Source organism: Sturnus vulgaris, chromosome 3, assembly GCF_052056855.1.
Source record: "Sturnus vulgaris isolate bStuVul1 chromosome 3, bStuVul1.hap1, whole genome shotgun sequence".
Classification (NCBI taxonomy): Eukaryota; Metazoa; Chordata; class Aves; order Passeriformes; family Sturnidae; genus Sturnus; species Sturnus vulgaris.
The window spans coordinates 39,779,768-39,792,337 of NC_142245.1; the positions used below are offsets into that span (position 1 = coordinate 39,779,768).

Genomic DNA, 12,570 nt, shown 5'->3' on the forward strand with positions numbered 1-12,570 from the left:
ATCTGGTCTTAAAACCTAGCAGAATAAAATCTCATATACAAAGTAGAATATCATAAGAAACTTACTGCATATTAATATAGTATGAAAAATAGGTGGTTCTTATTTGTCAGAACCTGGATGAGAAATACTGATCTTAAGGTATGTGATTAATTCCCAAAGCCCAAAAGGTGAATATCTTCAAACATGAAGTTGGTTTAATTTTCTTTGACACTCCAGCTTCAGGTTCCATTTTTTTCCCCCAAGAACTATGATGAATAATTAAAACAAGACTTGTGTATGTTTGAATTATTCTGGGTGATTACACTGGAAAATTACGTGACTACATTTCAAAAAAAAAGTCAAATTAACATTACTTCTGTTATTCGGGAATAGGTACAAGAAACAGAAGTATGTTGCATGATTTGCATGATATACTAAGAATCCACTAATCTTTTGTAACTGAAGTTAATAAGTTTAAAAGAATTGATTAAAAAATTAAAAACTGTTGCATATATATTTTAACGTAATATTTGCAGATGTCAGAAGTATTTTGGCAAATTGAGACTATCTTGAAAGGCTTTTAAAAATGTTTTTATTGCTGAATTTATGTTATGCAGAAACAAAATAGCGATACAAACTGATAGGCAGAACTTGCGTGCCTTTCCTCAGCTCCTGAGTGACAGCATGAATAATTTTTCAGGGCTGTCAGGAGTCAGAGAGCTGCCTTGTGTCACTTTGTGATCAAACCTGTGCTTTGCTGCCGGATGCTCAGAAGTGATGGACACCTCCCAGCACACACACACCTGTGGCTGCTGTGTGCAGCTCGGGCAGCCAGACTGGCTCTGCCTCTCCTGGAGACAGGGAAGGTCCCTGGCCACCCTCCCAGTGCAGTAGCCACGGGATAGGGCTGTGTCTGGAGGAGGAGGGAATGCGGTGAGTGGTCAGGTGTGCCCGGCAGTGGTGTGGCTCCCTGGGGGAGAGGTGCTCCTCAAAGGCCCTTTGTGTCCATCCCTGCCAGGCAGCGCTCCTGTCTGTGGAAAACAAGGCTTGGCCGGTCTCTAAAAGCTGAAAAGAAGGCTCAGTAAATAGCAGAGAAAGCTCTTTCCCTAGCAACACACTGCCTCGAGCAGGAAGGTCATATGATTGGCATATTTGTTCCCTAAAGAGAACACACACAGTTAGTTTTTACACTTCTCTGTATTTTTAAGCTGTGTGAAAGAGAGTTTTAGTAGCCATATAAGAGGAGACTGGCCAGTTGGAATACCATCACCCCCTTCTTCTGGACTTCATCAGCTCTGAGAGTTCAAGAACTGGAGACTGAACTTCCATTAAAAAAAACTTCCATAAACAGTGGTGTTTATGGAAGAGCCAATTTCAATTTTTAAACAATATTTAAACATTGGTATTAGAGTACCAGTCCAGTGCACGAGACACACATGTGGTGTTAGATTCAGCTCATACACATGTAAGCAGTTGGAAATAATTGTGAGCTTTTAGTACTCATTCACTTTTTAGCAGCTGTTGAAAATTACTGCAAGTATATAATGAGTGCACATCTCCTTTTAAACTTCCAATAATCTGTTTTGTTAGTTGGATTGAAAATGTAAAACTTAAATCTGATTTTTTGGGCATCTTACGTTTAAAACAATTCTGTTTCTCACGATGGTAGCTTTATATAAAGTTCTGAATGAAACAGTCATTGCATGCCTCGACCTTAGAGGTTGTGTGTGTACAGAAAACAGTTATTTTGAAAATAAAACCATTAATGCGAATCTTTTACAAAAGGGAGTGTAGGTGAAATGCAGAAGCAATTTTCTGTATCACATTTAGCTGTCATGATTTCTGTTGAAAGGATGAGTAGAGCAGTAAGTGTGACAGTTGAAGAAGCTATTGGAAGACCGTTGCTCCCTGAATACTAACATTTTAAAGCTGGAAAAGCCTAAACAATTCATGGGTTCAGTCCATATTGTAATAAAGTAGTTTATTTTAATTAGTCAGTATTATATTTTTAGGACATTTCATGCTGAAGATTAAAATGTCTTTGAAGTTACTACTGCAGCTTGAATTCCCATGTGGTAGTGTGCAGCCCTGAATCCTGTCTTTAATGAAACACCTGAGAGAAGATACACTTGAAAGATGTGTACTAATTCACAGCAACAGTCTTTGTGCTCCCTGTCACCAGCAGTTAGTTTTCTTCTGTTGCTCTAAAGAGAAAATCCTCACTTTCTTTCTTGGTTACTAAATTTTATATGAAACGTCATTTTTCTTGCTTTTTTTTATGATTTCTGGGTGGGAACAGATTCAAAACATACTGGACATGTTTTCCATATGAAAACATGCAGTCAGATCTCAGTGCCATTTTGAAAATGAAAGGCTTTGTTTATGTAGTAAACCATTAGCATAGCTGGAAAGAAAACTGTGGCATTGAGATCTCTTCAGTTTGCAACAAAATTCTAGTTTTGAAACCCTTAAATGGGCTTCTCTATGTCTCCAGTCCCATCTTGTCCCCCATGTCCCCACCAGCTCCAATATTTGAGTTAGGTGTCTTTGCAGTTCAGGGGAATTTATAGCTATTTGGAGCGTATAAACTCAAACTTTGAATAGAGACCTCCTAGGATGACAGAGGGAAAATAAATGTTACAGGTCAGGCTACACTTAACTGTAAATATTTTAATTAATCATTCCATTGTTCTATTTGTAACAACTGCCTCTAATTTGTAAGTGTTAGAACAATCACCTTGATCCTAGGTAATTTTATAGCATTTATTAATTAAATTGTTTTTATAATTTACTTAAAACTCAGGATGGGTTAATGAGTTTGTCCTGATGAAAGTGGAATGTGTCAACACTGTCTGAGTGTTCTGGCACTGTTCAGCCTATTCCAAAGGCTACAGCTGGAATAAAGACCTGCATAATATAGGTTGTGTTTGCATTCTGCTCTCTTCAGATTCCTAGGATGCTCATGGAACTCAGAATGTTGCTGGTAGAGCCATATGTGGGAAATTTGTACGAGAGGCTTTCCTGGTACTATCTCATTCAGTGTGCTTATAGTTTAACTGCTGTTTTCAGAATTGAACTAACAAGAGAGAGGGACTTTTCAGTGTTTAGCATTCCAAAACTAGAAATACCAAAAGTAAAGTGTTCAGCTCTGCAAGTTTTTAAGCTGGTCTTGCACGTTTCTAAAAATAGGTCTAATGCTTTAGATTGCATAGATGGCTTTAGATTGGTAGGTATTTTATTTGAATCTCAGTACAAATATCAGCAGATGTCTATGCTAGCAAGTAAATCTGAACACATCTCAGTATTCTTCTGCCTTTAAAAAACATTTTAGAATGTACTGTAAAAATTTGTTTTTTTCCTTCAGAACTTTCTGGGGCTTAGTGTGTGTATCTGTGTCATGAAAGAAACATTCCTGTTCTGGAACTTTGTGAATTGCTGAAGCTCTCTAATGTGGTGTGGAGATATCACAGATTTTATTAAGAACGTTAAAGCAGATGTGCAAGGAAAATAGGAATGATAATTAAAAGGATTAAAAAAAAGGCAAAGCAAAAAAAAAAAAATTCTGAAATTAAGTATTGTTGAGGGTCTGATTTAACCTATCTAGGTAACCTTCTTTTCCCCCCTTCAAAGTCCAAAACTTTGATTTAAATATGAACCCATCACATCTATCCTAAAGAAATGTTGACCTGTTAAGGTCAAGCAAAGTTTCCCCCACCCCAGTGTGCTACCAGCTAGTATCTAGGGGATATATATGGTGAAGCAAACTTGTAAGTTCCACTGGTGCTGTATTTCAGTCTAGCTTGTAAAACACGCTATGTGCCAATTTTCTGTACTTTATCTGTATTTTCTTCCTGCAGAAATGGAAAGTGGGGGAGGGCATCAGGATTCTCAAAAGTATTACTGGTAAGCCAAGTATCATGATTAAACAGGGATATGTCAGATAAGGTGATGGGAAGTGTAAAAAGATAGGCTGCCTTTTTCCCCTAGTGTATCTTTAACATTATGACCAATGAATTTGTCAAGTGAAACAGCACAAGTCTTCTTTGCATATCATTTGAACTGAGAGCTGGCTTTGAAGAAGATAAGCAGACTCTGTTGCCCAGAAGAAATAATGATGCTAATTTATCTTTGCCTGTCCTCATAGCCATAGCAGTGTATGTCAGTGTTGAAAAGAAAATAGAGGAATAACTGAGCTATAGTTTTACCACCTGTTCGGTGCCATAGGACTGTTGATGACATACAGGACTCTGAGAAATATGGCTGGTCTGGAAGTCTTTGTCTCAAAAGTATTTGGGAACGTTTCCTCTAATATAAGAATAGATGCCATACTGTGACAGAAAAGACTTCTTTCTTTGACCACTTCCTCTCAGAACAAATAAAGCTATGGTGTAGTGTTTCTGCTCCATCACCCACAGAAGTGTATAATCAAGGATGAGAAAGTCTGTTACATGTTTGCTAGCAACTTCTAACTATCAATATTTACATTCTGGGCATGGGAAACTTGAAGGTCTCTGCCAGATTTTTTGAGGGAAAGGGAGGATGAGATGTTTTCTTCAATACTGAGTAATAGTGTAAATTACAGAACTGAAAGCCTTTACAAAAGTAAAATCTAATCTCTTGCTCTAGGTAATTGATTAATAGTTGAGGTACTCCCATTCAGAGTCTTAGAAAAAAAGCTCCTTTCTTTGTCTTTTACATCTAGTTACCTGTCATCTTGTCTAGCATTTTGTTGCTATAGATACATCACTTCCAACAACTTTGATATGAAAAGAAAGATTTTCCAAACATGGATTTTAAGCATATATACTTCAGTATGAAACATTCCAATGTGTTTTAGCCTTTGTAGTATATTTTACAATATATTGATATCTGAGTATGTGTGTCTAGGAATTCATAGCATAATGTTTGTAAGGATTTTTTGTTTATAAATTATGAATGGAAGGTTTTTGTCCCTGAATGGAGACATTCATGTGTAAAGACTGTTTGACTGTCATATGGTATGTTAGGAATCCTTACTGATCTACAAGTGAATTGCAGTGGAAGATTTTTCTTTGTCAGGGAGATAAAAGCATTCTAGAGCCTGGAGAGTCCAGCCAGTGTCACAGTGCAAGCCTCCAAGCTGCAGCTGTTGGGCTGTAGAGCAGCTGGGGACTGCGGGAAGGCAGGGTGACAGACCCCTGAGGAGCTGCACTGCCTCTTGGATAAGTAGCATAAGATCAATGACAGTAAAATATTTCAGTAGTGTTACTGCGTTTTACCAAAATTCCTATTGAATTGGTAAATAGTAGATGGCTTATACTATGCAGATAGGCAGTCTAAAGAATAATTTAATGTGTGTATTTCCAGGTGGTAAAAAAGTTATGTTTATTTTATGTGGCAATTTTAAATTACTTTTCTATTTGAGGAAGAGTTTTAAGTATTTATTCTTGTTCATTAGTATAGTGTTCTTCCATAACTGCCAAGTGCTCTGCCCTTCTACTTGGAGTGCATGTAAAATTATTTATTGCTTTACCTGCGTTCTGAAAAATATAGTGTGTTCTTAGGAGAATTCTCTCTACTTGAAGCAAATGTGTAGAAGGGTGCATGGATTTGGACAAAAGGTTAGGTAGCTGGAAGAGTTCTCTCGGAGGGTGCTGGTGAGAGCTGCTGTCCAGGCAGCGGTGGCGTGGAGCAGGCAGGGAGGCAGCCCGGCTCTGCATGAAAGGTTGCGGAGCTGCCTGGGAGACGAGTGCTCTTTGGGGCCCCTGGTCATTCTTTCCATGAGCCCGGTGGGACAGGCCTGCTGCACTTGGCAGGGGAAGATGGAGACTGGGTTTTGGCCTTTGTGTTCCTGGCTGATCTGGATGTCGCTTTGCTTTGCCACCATTTTCTCTTCCTGCTCCTGCTCTGAGCCTGAAACGACAGCCGTGGAAAAGCTTATAAAGAACTGGTCCCCAAAGCCAGACTTCTCTGCATTTTGTGCAAAATAATAAAACTGTCTGCTGCCTTTCCTAGGGCTGGGCTCACTTCAGTTCGTGAGAATTCAGCTGAAGTACAGGGATGTGACAGGATTGCAAAAACGTCATCCAAAATGCGTGACATCTGGAAGCTAGACTGTCAGTGAAAGTCACTAACACCACCTAAATATCAGGATCTATTTGTTATGAATGTAGGGAAAAAATGTGTATTTGTTATATTTTCCAAAGCAGTTACTTTAAAAGAAAATTGAGTATTATATGGGGAAAGCAGCTGTGTTTGTAGAGATAGGTTGAAAGCCTTCCTTTCCAGCCCTGGTAATAATGAAAATCAGAGAACATTTTGGGAGTTATGTCTATGAGACTGCAAGGCTCAAGCAGCTCTGTCAGGATAAGGTATCCCAGCTGTGACACAAGTGAGTGGATTGTTTGGTTTCTGAATTACCTGAGCTGCAGTGATGTTCCTTTTGGGCCTGGCAGCATATACGTATAGTAGGGCAGCATGGCCACTGGCTGTCTCCATAGGTCTAGCTTATGGATCTCTGCTCTATCCTAAACACTGCCACTTAATCCTTCTTTTAAATAGTATCTTTCTTTCCTTTTCTGCTGTAATTTATTACAGGCTTCTCAGAGTTGACAGAATCTAACAGTGCACCTTTCACCTCTGAAAACTATTGTCATCTGCTGAAGTCCTTCATTGATATTACACAATGAAGGCATTTACCTTTGGAGTCTGCATGCCTGTCTGTCTTCCACCTGGATAACAAATGTATCTAGTGTATGTATGTTTTGTGTATAAATAAGAAGATACACTGTGTGATACTCCTCAGGGTACACCGTATGCACATAAGAATCAGAGGCATTTCAGTGCTTAAAAACAAAGGATTTTCTGAAGGTTTTGGAATATCTGAGGTTGAAGTATAGCCTGGACATTTGATAATGGAAAGAATTCATTTGAGTGTTTTATCTAAGCTTCCCATTTCATGTCGTGAAACGTGCTCTTGCTAATGGCAGTTACATAATAACCTGCGTGATTTTTTGGTGAAACTGTCGGTATTGTCCAAAGTAGGGGAGACAGTTGTGGTTTTTACTGGGCATTTGTATAGTCAGCACTTTTTAGTTTGAAATTGTGTTTTTATGGGAAGTGTTTCCCAGAGACTTCATGTATGTGGCACTTGTGTTTTGAGCCTTGCAACTGTTAATCCTAAACTGATAAAGATTAGAAAGCAATTACTTAAAATGATAGTCCTCACTGGCATGTGGTCTCCTTTAGATCTATTTATTGCTAGCCCAGGTACAGTTGAGCTACAGAGGAGTTACAGGCTGTGTTCACAGAACAGCACCCAGTGGTGTCTGTGCACAGTTGGCTTTGTTAGGATTTACTGCTTCCATCTCTTCTGTATTTGTATTCAGTGAGCATTTGCAAGTAGTTGCTTACATTTAAAGAATTACGTTTTCAGATACCATTTAAGGCTTTTTTTTTTTAATCTGCATGTTATATTGTACATGATAAATACAAGGAAAGCACTGGAGATTTTAAGAGGATGAGAGGTTTGAGTCAATCACTTGAGCTTCAACTTGGTAATGCAAATCTGGTTTTAAGTGACCTTATTGATGTTTGCTCAAAGCAGCTTCCTTTTGGTACAAATGACTGAGCTTTGTTGCAGCTATTGTACAGGTAATGTACTGTCCCTTTAGAGATTGCCTTTGTATCCCCAAAGCAACCTCTCTTTGCTTGAACAGAGAGTGCCTGCAGGAATGCCTGGAGCTAAGATAGATCTCGTGTGCCTCATTTGATCATCTGTCAGCAAAGAAGCCAGAGGATAGGGCAGGGAAAAACATGTGCCCCTTGCTCTGACGCAGCTCTTGGAAATTTGAGGGGTTGGCTGTTGGTGGAGGATGATGAAGTGGAGAGCTTGGTACCAGAGAGTGAAGGACAGTGTGCCCCGAAGGGTCCTGGCCGCTTCTGTGGCTTCACCATGAGGAGAGGTGGCAAGTGGCTGTTCCAGGTGTAGGGTGCGAGGGGTGGCCGGAGTTGGGGCAGCAGTGGCAGGATGGATGGGTGGTGCTGGCAGTGCTGGGCACCCGTGTCCTGCAGAGATGGCTTTGTGCAACAAACAGTGCCATCTTCTGGGAGGAGCCGGAACCATGGCCTTGTGCTCAGCCCTACACCTGTGTGCTAAGGTGGTGGCATTGGCTTTTCCTTGGGGTTGGGGGGGTTTTGTGTCTAATAAATGCTTTAAAAATCAAAGCACCAGAAGCTGGAAGTCAGTGTTCATGTCTGGTAATACAAGTCCACATCTTGCATCTCCGATTCTTCTAACAGTTTTTAAGGGAAAATTTTAAGCTGTATTTTGGGGTTTTGTTTAAAAGAAGAAAAGTTTATCAACTGCTGGGGATAGTCTAGAGAAGTAAATCTCAAAACTTAAGGACTCGGTCTGCTTTGTTTGATTAAGTCTGCTGTTACTTCCATAAACATGCTTCATAAAGCCTAGGAATTGCAACATCTTTTCTAATAGAAAGCAGTAGTGACCTATAGGAAAATGTTCAAGTAAGAATGATTACTTGGACTTATATCTCCTTCTTTTGACCATGTCAAAAGGGTAAAAATATTTTCTGTCTTAAAATCATTGTCCTGTAAATAGTTACATTGGGAAATACTCACTGTGGTGCAAAATCTGGGATTAGGGTTACTAAAATTATCCCAGCAAGTGGAGTCTAATATTCAGCATTTACTGAAAGTCATTAATGGCGTAGATCAATCACCTGAAGGTTTTATTTGGAGGAAGTGAGCAATTTTAGTAACATTAATGGAACTATATGGGAGATGCAGCTGACATTGTGAGGAGGTTTTCTTGTCACACACTTTCAAATAAATACATGAATACAAACAAAGCAAATGAGAAAGTACAACTTATAGGGGAGGGGAAAAGATTAATCAATGTGTTAAAAAAATCTTTATTGCTAAAATAACTTTGATAAGGTGCATCCACAATGATGAGAATTTGTGAGCTCTGGATAGGCAAATAGATTTGGAATTGGTTTTATTGTGTTACAATTGCCTGGGTAATTTACCATCAAAGATGCAATGGAAAAATAGTTTTTTACAAAAAAGAAGATAAAATTATTTTGCATGTAAATGATAAATCTCTTCTGTGTCATGTTAAGATTTCTAGAATTGGCACATTTTGTATTCCAAAGGGACTATGGGACTGTGGTGTCTGACATTTCTGGATAGTACAGTACTTAACTGTACAGTTAATTTCTAGTTAAGATGGTAATTGAATGTGTATTTTCTTTTTTAGTATTAGTGTCAGCTTCCCCTGTCATACAGTATTTAACATATAGAGAAAATGTCTAACTTTCAGGATATTCTGAATGTTTACTGTATGATAATCTTGGTGTTTATGCAAGCCCTAAGTATTACAGTTGGGACTTTCAATTTCTGACATTTGAAAGGAATTCAGTGTTTACTCCTCTTACCATGTTGATTTTGAGTTGTTGATAAAAATCAGCTGCTAAAAGTTCCATTTGCAAGGGGTTGTGGCCCTTGAGCATACCTCACAATAAGTACTGTATCTGCTTAGATAAAATTTGAAAGCTGTTTCTGTCTTGGACTTTAGTAAATTACTAATCCATAGTTTGGGAGTAAAGTATGTGTAACAAGCTCACTAATTTAGGAAATACTGTTCCAAATACCTGGAAAATATTGTGTGATTAGATAAGTAAAAATGTAAGAAATCCAGTTTAGCAAAGTAAGAGTGCATTGCAGCTCAAAGCTGCTGTTCTGTGCATCTGACTTAGGAATTTCAGCAGTGGCATTCTGTGCAGGAATGGTAACCTAACGTTAAAGTAGATGTTGACCATCCCTCTTGGGTTTCCTGTATCATAATCACATTTTCTGCTTGGTAGAGTGTGGACTATACAAATGGTAGTATTCTTGGAAAAACTGATCAGAAAATCTCTGGTCTTAAAAATGGAATTATACTGTTAGAAATGTTTTTATTATTTACTGAAAAAGTGAGCATTCTTCCACTGAACACTGCTTAATATTTAGGCAACCTGCACAATACCAATGGAGTAGGTAACTTTAGGGAAATGGTTTTTTATTGAAGCAAACCCAAGAGTAGTGTATGTTGTGTAAATAGTAGTTACAACCTCATCAGAGTACACCTACGTGTTCCAGAATGAGCCTCAGGGCAGTTGTCAATATCCTCTCTGGAAAGCTACTCAAAGTTATTTGTTTAATTTTTTGTTTGCCCCACCCTCCAGTAGTCTTTATCGCCTATAGTGGAGCAAATTGCAATAAATTGCAGTGTGTAAAATTTGTGATGTGTATTCTTCCTCTGGCCCAATAATGCAATTTTTGTAAAGATACCTTTAGAAGTATGTGAAAATGTATTTGAGAAAAAAAAATCCTTAAATTATTTCTACCAAATGCAATTTATATTTAATCCTTAATTTTTATAATTTATGTTACGAACCTTTTCCAAAACTCTTTTAAGATAGTTGTCAACAAGACTTAATGATAGTCAACAGGCAAATTCCATTTAATTTTATGGTAAAGTTGACAAAGCTTGCTGCTTTTGTGACTAATGGTAAGCAGATATTTTGCTTGGTTAGAACTTGAACAGTTTTATTCTAGGTCACTTAAATCTTGTGCACTAGTGAGTTCATAATCCTGACTTCCCATTTTTTCATATGCAGGCAGAAGGAGAAGACAGCCTTAAAAAGATGCAGCTGATGGAGCTTGCAATTCTGAATGGCACCTACAGAGATGCCAACATCAAATCACGTAAGCATGTCATGAGCTCAAGGGTCAATGCCATAGAAGTGTTTGCAGTTTTTGAATCTTAAAGCTACCTTTGGAAAATGTACAGTGGCAACTTATGTTGGAGAATGGAAGGCAGTAAGAACCCAACCAAAACTATAGGTAGCTGCTGCTAAAGAGCAGGGGGATAAGTTATGTTAGTTTGAGGGATTTTTTCAGCTTGTTTCTTGTCCCCATTATTTTTTTAACATTATGTATGGGTTGAAATATTTACAAATATGTAGTATAAAAAACCTCAACCCTTAAGCGGATTTTTCTATTTTAAAGTCATTTTTTCCTTAAAGGATATAAAGGACAGTAGATTCCTTTGCAGTTTTATTTTTAGAGATTTAATTTTAAAATGTTACAGAGGTTCAGGATACTGTGAATACATTTTTCTGTTTTATATTCCTTCCTTTCATCTTGCTTGCATGTGTACCCCAATGTTATGTTTTACCAACAATTCATCAACAGATTTCACAGCTGAGTTCACAGGGATCAGTGATGTAATGAGCCATTTTTAAAATTACTTCCATTACATTTGTGTGAAAACGCTTTTGCAAACGCATGTATGCACAAGTTTACACTTGAAAATTAATTACACGCACCTACTAATGAAAGCATATACCTATTATGTGTTATACAAATTATTTTCTTTGGTTGAAAATCTAATTTCTCCTCCTGAATATATAGTTGCTGACACTGTTCAAAAGTTCATTTTTCTGTACCTCTGATACAGATGTCAAATATAAGCACAGTTAAATCAGTCTTTTCACTAAGGGCCTACTGATATTTGCAAATTTGTTTCTCCACACAGTCCCCATTTCAATATTGAATATATTTAAAGGTTGGAATGCAGTTAGGTCAATTTGAGAGTGCTTACACCAGTGTAATTATTCTGATTTGAAAAGAGATGTAAGCAAGGGCTTTTACCACTACAATGGTAATGGTAAATCTTTCAGCCCTAATGAACACTATGATATTTAAAGCTAGGTCAGTTTTAAATATATGGTAGTCTCTAAATTGTTGCAAATTTATGAGTAAAATAGCTTTCAGAATAGCTTAAATTGATGTAAACTTTTGCACAGAAATTTTTTTATTAATTTGAGTAATTTCTTTGTCTGGTCTGTTCCCATTGGTCTATTATATTAGTGTAAGTGGGAAGATGGAATTTTTTATTTACTTTTTGACTAGAGGAAGCCACACTAATACTCACTATTTGATAGGACAATTTCAGTCTTTGTGTTTTGACTTTACTGAAAAGTTGAAAGATGTAGAAGCTTTATTTCTGTTTAGGAAAGGAAGTAAAAGTATTTGAGTGCCATTTTTAAATTATCTGAGCTTTTTTGTTTAAAAAATAAAAATAATTTTAAGTATGCACCAGTCTCAAATCTGAAAAACTTTGCCACGTTTCTCTTTTCAAGGTACCTGTTAGTAAATTAAATGTATGTAGATCAACAGTAGTGCATAGAGATACAGAAATTATAACCCTTTAATATTGACTATTACCAGCAGATGTGCTAGTGCTTAAGTTGTTGTTCATCTGATCTGCTAACAGCCTTCAAATAACATTTAATGAAATGTGCTAACATCACTTCAGAAAACAAACAAACAAACAAAAAAAAACAAACCAAAATGGAAAAAACACCTATTTTCTTTAACTTAAGCAAGGCCATGGTGAGATTCTAATACAAAGGACGTATGATATTAGGTGAAATTTTATATGGAAATAAAATTCGAGTCTATTTTATTCATGTTAGGATAGGACAGGACCGGTTCATGTTTCTAGGTCATCTTCAACCTCACTGATCCTGGAAATGGGAATTT

The 12,570-nt window shown here is 37.4% G+C and overlaps 1 protein-coding gene across 9 annotated transcripts in view; it reads left to right on the forward strand.

The window, feature by feature from the left end:
* QKI (QKI, KH domain containing RNA binding) overlaps window positions 1-12,570 on the forward strand; it is a 155,095-nt gene that overhangs the window by 122,826 nt on the left and 19,699 nt on the right. For all 9 annotated transcript variants that reach the window (XR_015802298.1, XR_001403066.2, XM_088161412.1 and 6 more), the window contains exon 5: window positions 10,641-10,728. Coding sequence is in view for 7 of the 9 variants with exons in the window: in XM_088161412.1 (XP_088017538.1) it covers window positions 10,641-10,728 (88 nt within the window). In the remaining 2 variants the exon portion in view is untranslated. The remainder of the gene's footprint in view (window positions 1-10,640; window positions 10,729-12,570) is intronic.